Consider the following 12,668-nt stretch of genomic DNA (forward strand, 5'->3'; position numbering starts at 1 on the left):
CCATCCTGCCTCTCGTAGGCAGCTGGGGTGAGACTCTCATTTGGCCAGATAGGCTGCTCCTAACTGGCCGTGCGGCAACCTTCTCCCTTCCTGTCTCTTCTGCCCCTGCAGGGGAGCCCCGGGCCTGGTAGAGGCTGAGGTCCTGAGGGCTGGGGAGAGGGGCCTGCCCCCGAGCCTTAGGCCGACTGTGGTAGGGGGATCCCCCAGCAGCCAGCACGTGGCCTGAGGAAGCAGAGGGCCTGCGGCTGGGTCACACGACAGGGTAACGCAATTTAGGAAGATTTTCCGAGTAGCCTCAGCTTGGCCACTTCCTCTTGCCTTTGCAGTCCTGGGCCTCAGAGGCCAGGTTGGGGTACAGTAGCTGGCCTCTGTGGACCACTCCCCTGCCCCCCAAAAGCATGCCCGCCTCCCCCCCAGCTCTGGCGCCTGCATCCCTTTCGTCCACTGAGAATAAACATATTCCTTTATGAAAAATACCAAAACCCCACCTCACGGAAAACACTGCAGGGCCCCCTGCTTTCCATTCCCCTCGCAGCCACATCCAGGCGCACAAACTGCAGCCACACAAAGAATGTGAAACACTGTTTATTCTTTGTGGAAAGGTTGAACAAGGTCAAAAATGTCCTTAGAGGGCAATGACCCAGCCCCGCCCTGCAGGTTCCTGGGGTCGGATGCCTCTGCCCCCACCCCCACCCCACCCCATGCCCCTTGTTAACAAAAAGGAACGATTTGAAGGGAATTCATATATAATAATTATAATAAAATATACATTAAACAAAACAAAAACCCCAAACAAGACAACTTTAGCCGAACTGCCAGCACCGTTCACCCATTTCTCCCACCCCCTGCGCCCCCACCCCTGACATCCCTTTCCTCTCACCACCCCCACAGGGCCTCTCACGCTCCCGAGTCTCTGGTACCGTGGCCACCCTCGGTGGCCGAAGGAGACTTCACACGGGTGGGCTGGGTGGGAGTGGGGGCAGGACACCTGTAGGAAGGTCTGAGTGGCAGGGGGCATCGGGAGGTGAGGGGCTAACCTGACGCAAATGCCCAGGCAGGTGCCCCTTTGCAGAAGATGGCTGAGGCCGGCTGATCCTCGGCTCCCTAACTAGGTCGCTGCTCTCACGAAAGTCCCGAGCCGCCGATCCCCGACGGGCACCCTCTCTGCCCCTTTCTCTGGCTGCCTGCCTTGCCCTCCACGCTGTCTGATTGAAGCCAGGGCACCCAAACAGGAGCAGGTGTGCCTCTCTCGAGCCCTTCCTGAGAGCGCCAATGAAAAGTGCCCTCCCCCGGGTGCCACAGCCCACCCTGTGGCGTCCCTGCCTGGCCCTCGGCCATCCACTCCTGTTGTGCCTCCCTGGTCTGCCTTTTGGTCCTGCCCTGTCCCCTCTGACTACTCTGCCCCTGGGTCCCTACCCCAGCTGCCTGCATTATGAGCGAGGTTCTTTCTCTGTGGCCTCCAGGCTCACCCCCTGGGGCTCGTGGGCCCCACCCCGGTGGCTGCACCCCTGGTCTCAGCTCTTCCAACCTTGACAGCCCCATCCGAGGCTAACGTTTGGGAGGGTAGGGCTGTCAAGGGTTTCTGCAGCCCCAGTTTAGTCCCAATGGCTCAGGCTCCTTCTGTGGAAGTTCTCAGGGGCCGGTGGGGCAGAGGCATGTGTTTGTGGAGAGGACTGGCCCTCGCTGAGCTTTCCTCCCAGGGTCTTAGGGGGGGCTGTGTAACCCACACTCTCTCACTCAGGGTCTCCTCCCACCACAACAGGATTAGATTTCTTTTAGCCAGAGGGAGTGGCGGGAGGCTGCCAACTGGGTACACCTAGGGGATCGCGGAGCTGAAGTGCCCAGAGCCTCCTGAGGTCAGAGTTCAGAGGTTAAAGGTATGTCAGGGAATGGAAAAGGAGCAGATGACCCCATGTGACCTTTACCAGCGAGGTCTGAGGGTCCTGCCTTCAAGTGCAGAGCCCAGACATTCAGATGGGGCTGAACACACACCAAGCCATGGGGGCCCCTGAGGGGCAGGGGCTGGGAGGGCGGCCCCTGCTCAGCCCCCCGGGGGGACCCATCTAGGGAAGAAGCAATGCCAGCGTGGAGGGTGGGAGAGGCCAGTCATGGGACAGAGAAAAAGGGACAGGGGGAGGGCTGGGGCTGGGGCTGGGGCCGGGCGGAAGCAGCCCACCCACCACCACCTGCTGCCACTGGCCTTCAGAGGCAAAGTCCTCGTGGTAGGAGTGGGCGGGCGGCAGTGGGGGTCAGACCTTGTCCAGCAGGGAGCGCTGGCAATAGAGCAGTCGCTTGGGGGTCCCGTGCCGTCTGAAGAAGAAGACGGCGAGGCCCACCGCCAGCACCAGCAGCAGCAGCAGCACCGGGAGCACCACGGCGGCCGCGCTCACTGCCCCGCTGCCTTCCTCGTCCACCTCGATGATGATCACCTCCGTCTCCTCCTCAGTCCCCTCATCTGGCTGGCCCCCCGATGACGGGCAGCCCATCCAGTCCCGCAGGGCTGACTTGGGGTAGCCCGGCTCAACCTTCAGCTTCTGGTTGTTGAATTTCCAGTACTTGTTCCCCTTGTAGAAGTAAGTGAAGACTGCAGGGTCAGCAAGAGGGTGGCATGGAAGCCGGGAGGTGGACGCGGTGTCCGGAGCAGAGCCAAAGAGAGAAGCAGAGGGGAAGAAAACCAGTAAGTGTGCGAGCCCGCTGAGCTCATCCCCTCACCTTTCTGAGCACCCGTCTCCTCAGCTGTGAAGCCAGGTAACTACAGCACCAGGCTCAGAGAGTGGGGCAGATCGAAGGGTCTGAAACGCAGGAAGCACTGAGGGCCCGGCACAGGGCTCCCCGGTTCTCAGCATCATCCATTTTCTACCCAACACTCTCGGTCTTTCGTCCTGCTCTTCCTTAACTCCTTGTGCCTGTCCTACCTTCACTGACACCTCCCGTGCCCCTCTCACCTTCATCGCTGCCCATGAACGACCCTCTGGGAGACTCAGGGATTCCTTCCCAGACCTTGATGTTTTTGGGGTATTCACTTTCCACTATCCTGAGCTCCTCGTTGAAACGGTAGTACCTAGAGGAGAGGCGGGGAAAGGAAGCGGCTTGACACTGGGCACATTCTCCGAGGGGAGTGACCTGGGACTGAATTCACCAGTGAGCAAAGGGTGGGGGACAGGGGTTTTGACTAATGAGGGCCTGGAGCTGAAAGCAGCGGAAGCTGGGGGTGGAAGGGAGGGCCCAGGCTGCAAGGAGCCACCAGCAGCCCTTAATGACAGTGCCTGGCAGCTGGGGCGGAGGCATGGTGCTGGGGGCAGAAGGCGTCAAATGACCAGGTCTAAAATGATGGTGACCGGGTCATATCCCACTCACTCAGAACCCAACAGAGGCTGCCTGTTGCTAGGCAACAGCAGAGGCTCAGCCAGTGCCTTCTTCAGGGAGACATCTCGGGGGGCAAGTGGGTCTTCCACTAGAATTGAGGGAATCTGGTGGGTGGTGTGTGAGGAGGAAGGCGTGGTCTTACTTGTTTCCTCGGAAGAAATAGGTCTTTCCGTTGGGCATCCAGAAGAGAGCAGCATCAATCCTGTCAGTAGGCAGTCCTCGGCCCAGCTCCTTAATGTGCTTGGGGTACCCAGGCTCCAGGGAAGCTTCGTCAAACACCCAGTGCTTGTCTCCTGGGGCGGGGAGGGGAGGGCAGGATCTCATTCCACCTGGGTCTTTGGAGGAGCCAAGTGGAACATGCTCCTTCAGGGAGCCCCGCCCACACCCAAAGACTACGGTAGAATGTCTGGTTACCTTTGAAGAAGACAAACTTGCCATCCTTCCTCTCATAGGCAGTGTTGATGGATGCGGGCAGGCCCCGCCAGAACTGGCCAATGGGCATGGGGTATCCATCCATCACCTGGTTTTTCCTCACGCGCCAGAACCAACGCTCCTGGGAGGCAGTTCATTCAGTCTTTAGCTTTGTCCTCCAGCTCAGTCCCCAAAACTCCCCCATTGCCTCAGTTTTATAGGTTGACATCCCTGGTGGCTCAGATGGTAAAGCGTCTGCCTACGATGTGGGAGACCCGGGTTCGATCCCTGGGTCAGGAAGATCTCCTGGAGAAGGCAATGGCAACCCACTCCAGTACTCTTGCCTTAAAATCCCAAGGATGAAGGAGCCTGGTAGGCCACAGTCCACGGGATCGCAGAGAGTTGGACACGACTGAGCGACTTCACTTTCACAGTGCTTCGTCCTCCTGCTTCTGTGCCCACCCTGCCACCCGGTCATAGAGCCCTTTTGTCCCCCACACCAGCCCACCTCTTCCTCTTACCTTGAAGACAAACATCTCCCCTCGAAGCATGGCCACGGTGTCAAAGTTCCCGTCACAGATGTTGGGCCCGTAGGTGGGATTTTTGGGCTTATCGGGGATGGAAGGCCTGGAGGTGGTCCTGGGTTGAGGGGGGATCTTGGTGGGGGATCCTGACTTACTCCCTGGAACATGAGGGGCATTTCAGACTTTGGCAGAGTAGGAGGAAAGGACAGGCACATGGGCAGAAAACACCTTGGGGGGAGACTGAAGCAATCAGCTGGGAAAGGACAGAAAGGGTGGGGTCAGAAGTGGGGCCGATGGAGGTGGAGTCATGGGGCAGGGGTGGGGGAACGGGAAGACTGTAGGGCATGAGGGAGGGGGAAATGCCCAGGCCAGAGAGAGCTGGAGGAGACAAGCAGCAGAGAGAAAGGAGCAGATGTGGGCATAGGTTAGTTACCATAAAGTTGCTGGATGCCCCGGCGGTCGTCATCGGGCAGCACGAAGTTCTCTGTGTCCATCCACTGGTAAAAGGGCGCCATGATGGCCGAGGGATCGTTGGAATGCTCAAGGCCCAGGGCATGGCCTAGCTCGTGCACAGCCACCAGAAAGATGTCATTCCCTGGAGGGACGGGGCTGGTTATGATGGCAGCCTGGGTCCCTCCCCTCAGACTCGCTGCTTCCCCATCAGAAGTTTCACAGTGAAGCCTGCCTGCCAAATTTTCCACCCGAAGTGACCAAACCCTGAGTTCCAGACTCATATCTGGCAGATGAGGCACAAAGCCAGTCAGCAACTCCTCTGGGTAGAGGAGAGACTGGCTGGATCCCAGTTCCAGCGAGGGTTGTGTTAAGAGAAGCCGAGGTCCTATCTGGGCCTCAGTTTCTCCCAGGAGCCAGACACGACATTTGCCTGGAAAAGTGGCTGATGCAGATGCTTCAATGTCTTTGACTGGGAAGTCAATTATTGGGCGAATGGAGGGACCAGATATAAATAGGTCAAAACAGGATTCCTGCCTGCCTTGGAAGTCAGACCAGGAGATCTCTGTGGTTCCCAACAAGCCCTGTGATTTGGGGGCGGGGAGTCTGAGTTTTGGGGAGGAGGCCAGAGAACCCGCATGCAAACGACTCTTGACTCTCCGAGGGATAAGAGACCCAGGGCTACCTCGCTCACCATTTAGATCCTCATTCCGGACAGTCCAGGGCTCGGCAGAGTCAAAGTGGGTGTCCCCTCCAATGTTGGGGCCTGGGAAGTAGGCATGGGCCAGGAAGCCGCCCTCGCCATCAAAAGGCGTGCTGTCACCATGGAAGCCCTCAGCAAAGAAGATCATGATGTCGGCCTGCTTCTCGTGGCCCTCACGGATGTAGGCATAGGGTACCTCTCGGAAGCGCAGTGGCGTGGCACTCTCCCACACTCGGAATGCCTTGCGGATGGCCTCAAATGTGGCATACTCGCCCACCTTGGGGGTGTAGTTCTGGATGCTGAGGTCCAGCCACGTGGGGAGAGGATGGGAGTGTGTTAGGGGCAAAACTCTCCTTCCCTGTACTCTCCCAGGTCTGACTGAGCCGCCCAGCCATCTTTGTCTGACCCGGCGCTTCCTGCCGTCTCATGATGCCTCTGCCCCAAGAACTGAGGGCCTTCTGGCCCTGGAATATACCCTCCAGGGACTGCACCTCTCTCCAGGATGGGAGCCATTTTCCTCCCTACTCCCAAGGATGCTTTGCAGGAACAGGGGTGAGTAGGGAAGGGGGCCTCTGAGTCTCTAAGCATCCCTGATAGGGAAGGGTAACGTGATGTGAGAAAGGCCACTTGCCTGTTGGACTCACCAGAAAGTGATCTCATTATGCTGCCATTTGAGTCCCTGGATGGCATAGCGCTTCCTTCGAACATTGGCCTTGATTTCAGCCCCAAACTTGTCTGGAACACCACAGCGGGGGCGCCTCATGGCCCTGGGGTGGGTTGGAGTGTGGGGATTGTGGTCAGGAGAGTACATGAAAGAACGCCGGTCTTCAGAGGAGAGGGGGAATGTCTGGCCCCAGGGTCAGTGTGGGGAAGAGGTAAGATCATGAGGTTCGGGTGAGCAGGAGAGCGTCAGGATCATCTTCTGGGGATGAGGTGCAGGGGCAGGGCTAGGTATTCAGGTGGCAACCTCTCTGCTGTGTCACATGGGTGGGTGCTGGGCAGAATTCCCGCTAGGTTCTAGCACTTACTTCATGGTGTCTGCATCAGCCTTGCCTGTCACTCGCAGGCCGTAGAACCTCTGCATGGCAGCGATGGCAGCTGAGAGGGACTGGGGTGAGCGCTGTGTGTGGGTCCGCAGGTCTCCAGGGGGCAGGTAGCCATACTGCTGCAGCCAGGCCTGTGGGGAAAGAGGTGTGGCTTGGAGCATCCCCACCTGGCCCAAGGGGAGCCCCTGCCTCCTCACGGCACCTGGAACACACGCTTGGCTTGGCGTGGAAAGGGCCATGAGCTCCCAGCCTGGCTCTGGCAATGGGTCTGGAAGAACTCCCAGGCTGGACCCAAACTCTGGCCCAGGTCCTAGTATGGCTGATCCTCTTGGAGGGGTGGGGAGCCACAGCTCCGCGCTTTGGCTGTAACCCTTCTGATGGAAGCCCTGGTGTTTAACTGAGTTCTAGGATGTCTTCTAAGAGCCGAGATCCCTTCCAGCTCTCTCCTCTGTCAGTGTTCTTGTTAATACTGCATGTTCTACCTGAGGCTGGGGTGTGTCCCATGGTAGATGGAGAAGGGAGAGGCTGAGGGGGCTCCACTTTGAGGCCTGGCACGAGGTTCTCCTGGGACAGGCATGCCTCCAGGATATACACAGCTCTGAGATCTTTTTGGAAGGAGGGCAGAAAAGAAGCTAGGGCTCAGGCTGACTGCTGACAGAGGAAGCTGGGGTCTTTGGAGGTGGTGGGGATGTGACTAGACAAAGAGCCAGGATCCTGCCACTGTCTCTACCCAGGCAGCATGAGACCGAGGACTTGGGACCTAACATCCTATTTAAGGTTCTCAAAAGAGGAGTGGGAGATTGAGGTGGTGGTTAGCATTAGGGTGAGTTTTTATTTAGTATTTTGGTAACTGTAATTTATTTCAGGTATGATTTGAATTGTTCATAATATAAAGGGTGGCATATTACCTTAACATACATTATATTTTTGGTGTTTGATTGAAAGGTACACACACTGCAAAACCCTGTTGAGGAAAAATTCAGCCTTTATTCTAAGAACAATAGAGTGTTTCCTAAGGTTGGAAAAGTAAAATGAGTCAAGTTATATATGGAACATAAACATGCTCAGAACCTCGATGGGGAGATATTTCTAACCCTAACTCTAGTCCCTGCTCCAGCTTTGTTCTTAGAAGAGGCCAGGGTAGGGGGGCTGCAGCTTTCTGGGAAAGGAACTTGGAGCAGAGGTGCATCCCCTACTCCAGGTCATTAGGATGGCTCTGCATGTGACCCTTCCCTCCAGGGCCAGGCCTTAGGGATGGAGCAGTGCACTTGCATTGGGGCTGGGGGTGATTCAGGAGCAGCTGACTGGGGACCTGAGCCCGCAGGGACAAGAATTGCAACACGGTTCTGGGAAGTGATCCCCCAAGGCTGATGACGGGGAGTTAGGGATCAAGATGTAAACAACCCAGCTTTTCCTCAGCCAACAGGCCTGGCCAGAACAACCCCAGCACCACCCGCTCTGAGAGCCCCTCCTCGGGGTGGGGGAGGGGGAGCAAAGTTTAACCTCTGGGGAGCAGAGCAGGAGGCTCCTATCCCGGGCTGCTCTCTGGGGAGCTCTAAACCTGCCCTGACTTGTGCTGACTGATGCCACAGCTAGTGCCTGCAGGAGACCTGCTGTGGCCCTGTGCCCAAGTATGCAGGAAACTCCCTCTGCCCCTGGCCTCACCTGTGGGGTAGTCACACCCCTGGGCTTATGCCCTCTGTTAGGGGAGCAGCTGCTTCAACTTTGAGAAAAGATGGGAATGGCCCACTGCTGTTGGAGCTGGCAGGAAGACGGAGGTCAGGCCCTGAAACCCTCAGGGGGGCAAAGCTCCTAGGGCAGGAGGACAGAAGGGAGGGCAGCAGAAAGGTGGGGGAAACCCACATCCGGGAGCTCTGGGATAAATCCCTCATCGTGAAGAGTCTTTCAAGGAGGCAGACAGGTCTGAATATTCACACCCATCAACCTCTACCCTATCCATATCCAGTAGAGAAAGGTGGGGACTTAGTCAAGAAAGGGACTTTCTGGAGTCGAGTGAGCCGCAAGTCCTGGAAAGGAAGTGCCCCCCATTCCTCTCCTCCTCCCAGGCCTAGGCTCTGAGCAAAGCAAGAACCACAGAGGAGACTATGAGGTCTGAACCACAGAAGAGAGGACTCTAGTGTCTGCGGCCGAGTGGGGGAAGGGCCGAGTGCCAGATTGGCCAAGGGGAGGAGAGGGCTGTCCATCCGGAAGCTGGTGCAGGACTCCGGAGGTGCTAGAAGGGAGACGGCGCCTGAGGGCACGGGCCATCCCAGCTCTCTCTCCCTCCAGACAGGCCCGGAGAGAGAGCAACTCAGTAGGATCAGAGAACTCAGTTGGCTGGCTTTGTCTTGAAAATTGAGAGGTGCAAGGTATTCCCCTGGGGGAAGTCAAGGACAAGGAACCCCTTTCCACTCCTGGCCCACTTCTCTGGCCTAAGCATCCTGAAGAGGAGTTGAGGGGGATCTCTGGCTCTTCTGCAGGCCCTGGATCCCAGCCTCTGGGCCTGCTCCTCCCTCCTTCTGCCTCCCATCCCTCCATGGCTCAGAAGCAAACGGTGGTTCTGGCATCGCGAATGCCCATGATCCACTTAAAACAGAGCCAGGTCTGCCGCCCCTCCTCTGGGGGACCTAGTGGGGCAGGGAAGGGAAGGAAGGCAGGGCTGGTGAAGTTGGCAGCGGGAAGCCCCCCAGATGCCCAGGCTCCTTTTGTTAGGAGCTCTCCGCTTTAGGCCTCTGATGAAGACTCCAGGCCTGGAAACAGGGTGCCTCTTCCTGGACTAAATCGGGCTTAGTCCGGGCAGATTTTCACTCTCCCTGGTCGCCCCCTTCCGAGGGCCACACTTCTGTCAGCCTCACATCCCTTCAGGACAGAGAGAGTGTGTTCTTTCTGGAGAGGTTTCCTCCGGGGGTGGAACCAGAGCCGGGACAAGGAGGGAGGAAGCCAAGTCCAGATCCCCTCCCCCTGCTCAGGGGCCCTTCCCTGCCCCTCCCGACCGCACCCAGGCCCTGGCCGGGCTGAGTGGGTTGGGATGGCCCAAAATAAGAAACTGATCAAATCCGTCTCCCACCTTCACCCCAAAATAAAAGAGAGGGAGAGGAAAAACTTCCTCAGACAACTCCCACGCGGCTTCCTCCCGGGCCCGGTGGGCCAGCTTTGGGGTGGAGAGGCGGGGGCAACGGAGTCAGCGAAGACCTGTGCGGGCGCCCTGGACCAGGCCCTTACCCCGCTCCCCGTACAACACCCCCAAGTCTCCGTGCAATTAACATAAAAAAGCAATTAACCAAAAAGCCTAAAGGCGCCGAAGGGGGAGCGGGACGAGGAGGCGGCGGCCGGGTCGAGCCCCCAGCTCACAAGGAGAGCTTTGTGTGTCCGGAAACGCTGGCCAGGGCGCCAGCGCCGTGACCCTCGACGCCAGGGCTGCGGCCGGGACGCTGAGGGACCGCTCGCGGAGGCGGGGGTGGGTTGGGGGCCAGGGCCGCTCCGCCGTACGCCCCCGACCGCACCTGGCAGCCGATGTGTCCGAAGAGGGTCGGGACCGCCCGGGAGGCGGCGGCGGAGGGCGCAGCGTGGGGGGCCCGGGCCGCGATCCCCTGAGCCTCGCGGCCGGCCGAGCGCCTGCGAGCTGGAAAGTTGAACAACAAACTAGCACAGGACAAGAAACCAGGACAGCGCGAGCTCTGAGCGGAGTCCATATATTTATCAGGCTCCCGACCCGTTCCAGAACTGAGCTTAGAGCCCAGGGGAGCTGGGGAGGGGTGGGGAGTGGGCTCCGGCTGGAAAGCTCTTCCAAGGAAAGGAACGGGACAGAAAGTCGGCAGCGCGCAGTGGGGTGGGGGGTGATTGGAGGAGGCAAAGTCGATGGACTTGAAAGTTTGGAGATGAGGACGGAAGGGAGAGGAAGTGGAGAGGAAGGGGGAACCTGCAGGCCGGAGGAGCCGGCATCCCGAGCGCTCGCCCCTCCGATCCGGGGCTGTTCTCTTGGAGACCCCCGGGCTCGCCTCCCCGGGCGCGACTCCGGACAGGGCCGGAGGAGCTCACTTACTTCGGGGCTGAAGCTGCTCTGGGCAGAGCTGAGGGAGGCGAGCGCGGAGGCGAGCGTGAGCACGGGGAGCAGCAGGCTGCAGGCGGGTCGTGGGGCGGGAGACATGGTCCGCGACTGTCCGGGCAGCCGGGCCAAGCGGGCTCCGCGGCCGGGCCCAAGCCCTGGGGTCGCGCCGCCACTCCCTCGGGGCGCCTTTGTCTTCCGTAGGCACTGAATTTGGATGCCCAGAGCGCTGTCCACGTGGAGATGAGGGGATCGGTCTTGAAGACGCCTGTTTGCTCGTCCCCTCTTTCCCGTTTTTTGATCTTTCTTCTGCTTAGTCGGCGAACTGGATTGCGAGCCCTCTCTTGCTCTCTTCTCTGGTCCCTCCCTTCTCCCACAGCCTCCCTCCGCCCCCGCCCCTATGCCCTCCTTTCCCAGTGCGGACGTGGTTGTTTCAGCCTGAATCCAATTACAGCCAAAAGTCGGGTTAAAAAAAAAACAAAACTCCTAAGTTGCCTTTCTGTGGTGGAGGCTGCCATCTGCAGGGGTTGAGGCCGAGAGCGGGGGGCTTGGGGGGACTGGGGACGGGATGTGGGACACTTTTTCCTTCTAAGCATATTTTGGGTGGCTTGATTCCTCTGCTTTCAGCATTTGTCTCACTTCCGTGGGAAGTGCTAGGCTCAGTAGTGGGGCAAACATGGAGCTCAGTCTGGGATGGTGGTGGTGGGGTCTTCCATGTTCAAGAGACCTGGTTTGGGGGTTTGTCTGCTGGGACCTGTGGCTTGACCATATCGAATTTTTTGTCCCTTGTTCTTGACAACCACCTGTCCCTCCCCTGCAGGGGGTTGTGGGGGGGAATGCAACAATAACAAAATGCAACTACCCACTGACAAATCCCACCACGTTGGATCTGGGGGTCCTGTCTTTGTAGAAAGACACACGTACTCCCTTTATTATTGTCCTTTGTGATCTATTGCTCCTTAAACTACAGCGGGAAAGGGGTGCAAGGCGATGGCATCTGGGGAAAGACAAATGAAGTTTGGTAAGATTGCAGAAAAGAGGGGCTGGGAGTCAGGACTATGGGGGTTCCACCTCTACAATGGAAAAGGAGATGGTCCCTTAGAGAGCATACCCTCCTCCTTCAAGGGCGGCCTAGACTCAGAACAAAAGATGGAGGTATGTAGAGAAGGGGGAGGGCCGGCCAGAGCAGGCAGTGGGAATGGGAGACAGATAAGAGATTGAAGGCTAGATCTGGAAAAGCAACACAACAGAAGCAGGAAAAGTGTGGGAGACAGAAAAGTCGACCATCAGCAAAATCTAAGATCCAAGAATTGCACTGGTCAGCCAGAGAGGAAGGAGGTAGTGGAGGGCAGGGGTGAAGAGGGGAGGGAAAATAAGGGAAGGAAAAAAGGAGGCTGGACAGAAATTATTTCAGGTAGAAAGTTCCATAAATCCTAGAGATCCAGGAACTATCACATTTTGTGGCAGGAAAATGGAAAAGTCCAGTACTCTGTACTGTAATGGGTCCTTTTTCTCTCTGAAATCCATGGGGGGAGCCATGACCAATAAAATGAAAGGTTTCCCGGGGCCTGTGCAGCTAAGGGACTTATGGAAGTACATGGTGGCTACTAGGTGCCCATTACACAGTAACTGTTTGGGGACTGAGCACCTCAGGGCTCCCCTACACAAATGGAAGTCGGGAAATCTGGACCAACCAACCTTTGGAATTCAGTCAGAACCACAGAAACCTCAGGATCCAACTCTTCAGCAGAACATGCAACACCCAAGCTGGCTCTTCCCATGTCGGCCTTCCCAGTGGGAGTATCCTCTAGGGCCAGCTATCTGAAGTGTAGGAAAATTGATACTATTTTCTTGCCAAAAAGTAGATCTCAGCTGGAAAGCCTTTTTCATCAAAATATTTATTAAATGCATTACTGCATGTGGCCTCAACTGTGTATGGGCTGTTAAAGGCTTGAGTGCCTGGCTAAAACCAGGAAAACTGTTGCCCCCTTTTTCATGTTTGCAGAGCAGCTACTACTGCTCATAGTTGGGCCAGTATGGCTTGTAAAAGAGGGAGTAAATACTCCAGAGCAAGATTCTGCTGAACTGGAATGCAGCTGGGGGTGAGGGGACTGAGTCAACCC

General features: G+C 57.5%; 1 protein-coding gene across 1 annotated transcript; it reads right to left on the minus strand.

Moving 5' to 3' along the window:
- Window positions 1-569: 569 nt before the first annotated feature.
- MMP14 (matrix metallopeptidase 14) lies at window positions 570-10,922 on the minus strand. The gene is made up of 10 exons (XM_069595775.1): window positions 10,543-10,922; window positions 6,483-6,631; window positions 6,099-6,221; window positions 5,446-5,753; window positions 4,735-4,896; window positions 4,299-4,459; window positions 3,781-3,919; window positions 3,509-3,659; window positions 2,946-3,061; window positions 570-2,584 (listed from the first exon to the last, which is right to left on the minus strand). The coding sequence occupies exons 1-10, from the start codon at window positions 10,645-10,647 to the stop codon at window positions 2,250-2,252; spliced, it is 1,749 nt and encodes a 582-aa protein (XP_069451876.1). The 5' UTR covers window positions 10,648-10,922; the 3' UTR covers window positions 570-2,249.
- Between the last annotated feature and the right edge of the window lie 1,746 nt (window positions 10,923-12,668).

Source organism: Ovis canadensis, chromosome 7 (genome assembly GCF_042477335.2).
Source record: "Ovis canadensis isolate MfBH-ARS-UI-01 breed Bighorn chromosome 7, ARS-UI_OviCan_v2, whole genome shotgun sequence".
NCBI lineage: Eukaryota > Metazoa > Chordata > Mammalia > Artiodactyla > Bovidae > Ovis > Ovis canadensis.